This window comes from Vicugna pacos, chromosome 22 (assembly GCF_048564905.1).
Source record: "Vicugna pacos chromosome 22, VicPac4, whole genome shotgun sequence".
In the NCBI taxonomy this organism is placed as follows: Eukaryota; Metazoa; Chordata; class Mammalia; order Artiodactyla; family Camelidae; genus Vicugna; species Vicugna pacos.
This window is the reverse complement of record NC_133008.1, coordinates 30528068-30534211: the sequence shown is the minus strand read 5'-3', so window position 1 is coordinate 30534211 and position 6144 is coordinate 30528068. Positions and strand designations below refer to the sequence as shown.

The 6144-nt window shown below is 57.3% G+C and overlaps 1 protein-coding gene across 1 annotated transcript; it reads right to left on the bottom strand.

Moving 5' to 3' along the window:
• Positions 1 to 3091: 3091 nt before the first annotated feature.
• Positions 3092 to 4489, bottom strand: LOC102537728 (small integral membrane protein 24-like). Its single transcript, XM_006206404.4, has 3 exons — positions 4376 to 4489; positions 4171 to 4282; positions 3092 to 3351 (listed from the first exon to the last, which is right to left on the bottom strand). Exons 1-3 carry the CDS (start codon positions 4452 to 4454, stop codon positions 3228 to 3230), a joined length of 315 nt encoding a protein of 104 aa, XP_006206466.1. The 5' UTR covers positions 4455 to 4489; the 3' UTR covers positions 3092 to 3227.
• Between the last annotated feature and the right edge of the window lie 1655 nt (positions 4490 to 6144).

The following is a 6144-nucleotide window of genomic DNA, read 5'->3' as shown; positions in this document are numbered from 1 at the left end:
CCCCTGCGTCCCCTCTACCCATCACTACCTCTCCCATTTGTGCTGATCCTTAGCATCCCAAAGCAATATCCTCTTCCTCCAGGAAGCCTTCCCACTATCCCCCAAGCCTGGCTCTCTTCCCTACCAGTCTCAGAATTCCCCAGAGTCTTTGATCAACAAATTCCATGGGCATCTATGGAGCACCTGCTCTGTGCCGGACACAGAGAGTTTCACCTCCTCCCTGGCTCCAAGGACAGAGCCTGGCACACAGTCGATGCTCCACAAATGCACTGAATGCCTTCACTTTTTTTTTTCTCCCACCTAGCAAACTCACATCCATTGAGCAAAGATTTCTTGAGTATCTACTGGATACGAAGTACTGGGGACACAAAACGCCCAAAATGATCTGCCTTCTTGGCACTTACACTTCGAAGTTGGGAAGATAGACAAGAAACAATATAAATGTATGTCAGAGGAGATTAAGTGCCAGGGAGACAAATGGAGCAGAGGAAGGGATAGGAGAGTCGGCCTCACATGAGGAAGTAACATTTAAACCGAGATTTGATTAGAGGAGAGGGAAACACCCCATTGAAAATGTGGCAGAAGAATTTTCCAGACAGAGGGCACAGCCAGTGCAAAGGCCCTGGGGCAGCACCATGCCTGGTGTGTTAGAGGAACAGCCAGGAGACCTGTGTATCTGAAGCAGAGTAAGCGAGGAGGAGAGGAGGAGGTGAGAGCTGGGAGGGGACAGGGCAGGTCATGCAGGGCCTTGGAGGAGGATTTGGGCTTTTAACCCAAGGCAGGTGGGAGCCATGGAGAGCTGTAAGCAGAGGACGAGGAGCGGGACTTAACTTGGTTCCAATACCCTCTCATCCAGGAGGCCTTTCCCACCTGCCCGGGCAGAGCAGCTACTTGACCTCCCAGCACCCCAGCCCTTCAGTCTCTCCCACCTCACCCCTGACCATTCAGAGCTGGCAGTGTCCATGTTCAGCTCCTTCCCCGAAGCCACAGGAACTTTTCAAAGGCTGTGGTCAGGGAAGCATCTTGGGTATGTTACTTCCTCTTCTTGGGGGCCTGGGATCTGAACCCTTGTCCCCCCTCCAAGTCCCCCAGGGACCCCAAGGCGTGCAGTCAAAGCCCTCCGCTGCACAGGCTGCTTCCATCCTACCTGGGAGGGGTGTTTGCATTGCCTTCCACTGAGGGGGAAACAGGCACGGAGAGCCCTCAAGACGCGCTGAAAGGAACCCAGGTGTCGTGTGCCAGTGCCGACACGCAGGTTCGTGGCCCCCCACTGCCGCCCGGTACCAGACACAGAGACACAGTCATTGCAGGGTCAGGGGTGGGGGATCCGAGGCCCCCAGATGGGCAAGTACCTTTCCCACGCCCCACCCCTAAGTGGGGTGGATGCTTCTGCGCTCGGCAGCGAGGTTCTGGCGTCCCCTTGTGGGAGGACCTAGGACCTGGACCCAGAAACCAGGCCGAAGGGTCAGCTGGCCCCGTCCCCATAGTCCTGCCCTCCCCTCCCTGCAGCGGGAACGGGGGACTCTAGCCAGGAGTTTTTCTGCTGGGTGGTGGGGTAAGTCTCATCTTGAGTGAGGGGCTCAGTTCGGAGGTGACAGTCTCAGTCGAGAGTCGGGGTTCAGCCGGGGGGGTGGGGGTTCAGCTGGGATGGAGGGCTCATCTGGGAGCTGGAAGCTCATCTGGGGTCCCGGCTCAGCCGGGGTGGGGGGCTCATTCTGGCCTTTAATCTCAAGGAAAGCCTCTGTTTTTCAGCCACTGGCCCCTGGAGTGAAACAATGTTTGGCTTGGAGGGGCTGTCCCAGCACTGGCTCCCTTCTAAATGCCATAAAAAGGGGCAGGCTTGGGACAAGCAAAAACACCTCCTCCCCAAGCGTCCCAGTCGCCCCCTAGTGGGGAAGTCTCGCCCTGCGGAAAGGGAGGAGCCCAGACAGCCCGTCCCTCTCCCTTCCCGCCCCCCTCAGCACAGTCACCCACCCGGAAGCCCCAAGCCTCGCCGGAGGAGACGGGAGGCAGAAAACTCCACTGCCAGAGCGGCCGTCTGAAAACACAGCCTCCGACAGTCAGGGGCCCCCACCCTGAGAGGGAGGCCCGTGCGCTCCGCCCCAGCGTCACTATTTCAGCGTAACAAGAAGTTGGCATTTATTAGCCGCCCTTGGGGTGCTGGGGTCTGCGCTTAGGAGTTTTGTAGACAGTATTTCTCATTCAGTCCTCATGACAGCTTCTGAAGGATTTAACTATTATCCTTGCCTTTTACGGAACAGGACACAGGCACAGAGAGGTTCGGTTACTTGTCCCAGGGCTACACAGCAAGGAAGTTGGGACTCCAGCTCCTTCTCCTTCTCCTTCTCCGTGGAGCCCCCACCAGGAGTGCAGGGCAGGAAGAAGGGGCGATGACGCTGCGTCCCCCCACCTCCACCCCCGCACCCTCGCCCCAGCCCCCGGCAGCCCCAGCTTCCAGGACAGCACCCTGAAACTCAGCACGTGGTAGGAGGGGCCCTCGACTCCCAGGAAACGGCCCTGCTCTGAGCTAGCTCAAAGTTCAGGTTCAGGAGCAGCAAGAGCAAGACTTCAGGAGGAGGGCTGGATCTGCCCTGGCTCCTGCAAAGACTTGCAGAACCATTTGCACAGTTTCTCCCCACTATCCCTCTTCCCAGTGAAAAGGACGCTTAGGTAGCAGGAGCCAGGGACTCTCCTGGCTTCCACCTGGCACCTGGCAAACCAAGACCTGCGGAGGGGCTGGGAGCCAGGTGATTCCTGTGGGCTCGTCAAAGCAAGGCCTCAAAAGCTCTTGGAAGCGCTTGCTCCTGAGCAACAGGAGGAGCTGGCTTCTCTGATGAAATCCAAAGGGCAATAGAAACCAGAAGTGGGAGAAGAACTCAGGCGGTGGGCAAGGAGAGATGGCTGTGGTGCAGACTGGGCAGAGGTAGGAGATAGTGGGGGTCTCACATGCAGGCAGCTCCTTGTCCAGGGGTGCCCTCCATGCTCAGAAAGAATCACCAGGTGAAGACCGAGCTTGGGAAGGAGTGTGTCATGGCCAAGTAGCACGCAGAGAGCCCTTCAAGAGGGGCTTGTGCTGGTCCCGAGTCCTCTGCACTCAGGGGCGCTCTACCCTGAATCCCAGACAGAGTCATCTCATCTGCCCCAGGACCAGGTCTTTGCCAGTAGGGTACGGAGAAGGCATTGGGGCATCCCTTGGGGGCTGCCTGGTGGAGGCAGGTGCAAAGGTTTCATGTGGAAGAGCTCGCCACTGTTTCATGGTTCGGAGGCTCCTCTTTCTCCTCTAGTTCCAGCCCCCAGTCACCCTCTCCCTCCTTCTCCTTTCTCACAGTCTCCTCTTCCTTATCTTTATTGCTGTGGAGACAAGAGGGGCCAAGATAACCAAAGTGAAAAGGACTGACAGTGGTCCAGGCCTCTTAACGAGTCTCACAGAACCTCTGAGTCCTGCAGGCAAGCTTGTTCCCATTGTACAGAGGGGATGCTGAGGCTCAGGCAGCTTAGGACACTAAGGAAGTGCAGGAACCCCCGCTTGAGTTGCATGATCCCAAACCAAGCTCTTAACGTCTACTCCCCCTGCCCCCCCACTTCCTGGGTGTCAAAACCATGGTTGAGTGGATGGGCAGAGAGATGAGGGATGGATTGATGGATGAGAGGATGGATTGAGGGATTAGTGGATGGGCTAATGAGCAGATGGGTGAACAGATGAATGTATGGATGGGTGGATGGGTGATGGAGGGAGGGAAGGCGAGAGAAGGGAGGGAGAGATCACGGATGGATGATGGACAGCTGGAGGGAGGGAGGGATGGATGGGTGGATGGATAAATAGATGGACAAGTGGATGTGAATAGATGGGTGGATAGATGAGTGGGGTTGGGGATGTGATAAAGACTTTATAGATCCCAGTTGAAACACATATGAGGAATGGGATTCTCTGGGAGGAAGCCAGTCTCTTTTTGCAGGTAGATAGTCAGGAGGAAAGTCAGTGAGATTATGTGAGACCCCCATCGATTCTAAATCAAAGAATAATTACCCACTGGTCCTGCCCTGCCTCCTCGGAGGATGCTCAGAGAAGCGAGGATCTCAGTAACGGAAGGGGCTTGGAGAGGGGAGGGGCTCAGAGGGGAGAGGTTTAGAGATTTCAGGAGGGAAGGGCTCAGAAAAATGACGACCCACCTTTCCCGGGACTCTCTGCAGCAGACGGCATAGACCAAGGTGAGGACAAAGATGAGGAAGAGGAAGGCCAGCGTAGCCCCCAGCCCCACCAGCCACGGCTTCCGCTGGGCCACTGCGGGCGGGGAACAGGGCGGGGTCAGCTAACTGGGGCCGCCAGACTAGGGCTCCCTTCCCCACCCACCCCAACTCCCTCCCAAAGCCTTACAGGGCTGGGCCTGAACCAGCGAGGGGACCAGAGCCGCGAGAAGGGAGAGTGGGCCGGGATTAGTCCAGAGCCTATCCATCCTGCTCCGTCTGTCCTCGCCCCTGTCCAGAAGGTTCTGAGGTTGCAGCTCTGGCTAGAGGAGGAAGTGGGCTGCCCAGGGCATCCTAGGGCAGGGTGTGGCTGGTGCCACAGGAAGTGAGAGGTGGGGCCGCCTCCTTGGGTTCCAGGCACCCTGGGGAGGGCGTCAGGGTCCCAAGTACCCCAGGTGTCCCTGAGGCCCATCCTGACCTGGTCGTTACTCAGAGCCAGAGCCATGGGAGGGAGGAGAGGCTCAGGAAAGATCCAGAACTCATTTCCTGAGCACCTACTATGTGCCAGGCTTTGCAATGGCTTTCAAGCCCTGGGACGTCCTTCAGGCGTCACACTCCGGTGTTCAGAAATCTTGCCCTCACGTTGCAGAAGAGGAGCCAACTTGAGGCTCAGAAAGGTCAAGCCACTTCCCTGGGACCACACAGCATTCTAGAGGAACACAGTTCTCCCAGCTAGGAACACCCCCTCCCCCAACTCTCTCCCATCCTAGGACATGACATGAACCTCCCAATTTGACCTTAGCCAGAACCTGCATGTGCCCCATCCTTTGGGCAGCCTGGGCCAAGCTCTGCCAACAACTGTCAGGGAGACCTGGCCAGTGGCTACCCTCTTTCTAAGTCTCAGTATTTTCCCCTGGAAAATGGGACTGACTGCATGGAGACTGGGGCCGTAAGGATGCTAGGCGTTCCATGGGAGCGTCTATTAGGGCGTTTATTACGTTTCTTTTATTTATGGTTTTTCCGCCCCCTGGTGGACAATCCTGGAGATGTTCCCAGACAGACGCTCCCTACCTTCTGGGCTGAACCCTACCAACCCCAGCTGCAAGCTCCACAAGGAAGCCCCAAGTGCCAGCCTTTATCAGAGTTCTCACTAGGCAATGGTTAACGTCCAGGGCAAGGTCCAGGGCCCAGAGAAGGTGAGGAGGGGGGAGGCTGGAGAGGGGGAGGCGAGAGTGCTTGTCTCTTCCCAAGGTGGTGTGCCCTCGGGCACCCCGCCCTCCAAGACCCGGTTCTCAGAAACGGAGCCACGTGAACCAAAACACTGAGGGCGGGAGGAGCAAGGATCACCTAGGAGACAGCCCCTGGGGCTCCAAGTCCAGGGCTTAGGACAGAAGAATTAGGATTGCAAGGGGAGAATTTAATCTGCGCAGGGCATCTGGGCGCCGTGGAGTTTGGTCTCCCATACCTGCCTGGGCATTGCCCCCTAAAGCTGTCTTCCCCAGAGGAAGCTAAGTCCTAAGGGATTATGGAAACCCTTCTGAAGGGCTTTTCCCGGAGATACAGCCCCTGGCCGATACTGGTCCTGAGACTGAGTGGGAGGGAGGGGGTTCTGGCCAATAGATATGAGGCAGTGGGGAAAGAGCTCAGGCAGTAGGTAGAGGCAGGTGGAGCCATGAGATTGCGGGGGGGCGTGGGGGATTCTCAGTAACCAGGGATGGTCTCCAAATGCAAGAAAAATCAGCAGGCAGAACACATCAGGAAACCGGGTACATAGAGACCACATCACACACAAAGAGCCCTCCTTTGTGGGGGAGGGTAGGTCCCAAGCCTCTTCATCCAGGGTGCTGTGCTCTCAGCCCCAGGTGGAGTCACTGCAGCAGCCTCAGGCCCAGGTCGTTGCCTCTAGGGTGTGGAAGGGGCAGCTCGAGGGGGCTGCCTGGAGGAGGTGGCGAGCTGTTT

Excerpts from the sequence above, each read along its gene's own strand:
- LOC102537728 (XM_006206404.4), bottom strand. The coding sequence starts at position 4,454 with ATGGATAGGCTCTGGACTAATCCCGGCCCACTCTCCCTTCTCGCGGCT. Across the intron at positions 4,283-4,375 it reads GCTGGTTCAGGCCCAGCCCT|TGGCCCAGCGGAAGCCGTGG; the intron begins GTAAGGCTTTGG and ends CCCCGCCCGCAG. Across the intron at positions 3,352-4,170 it reads TGCAGAGAGTCCCGGGAAAG|CAATAAAGATAAGGAAGAGG; the intron begins GTGGGTCGTCAT and ends TTGTCTCCACAG.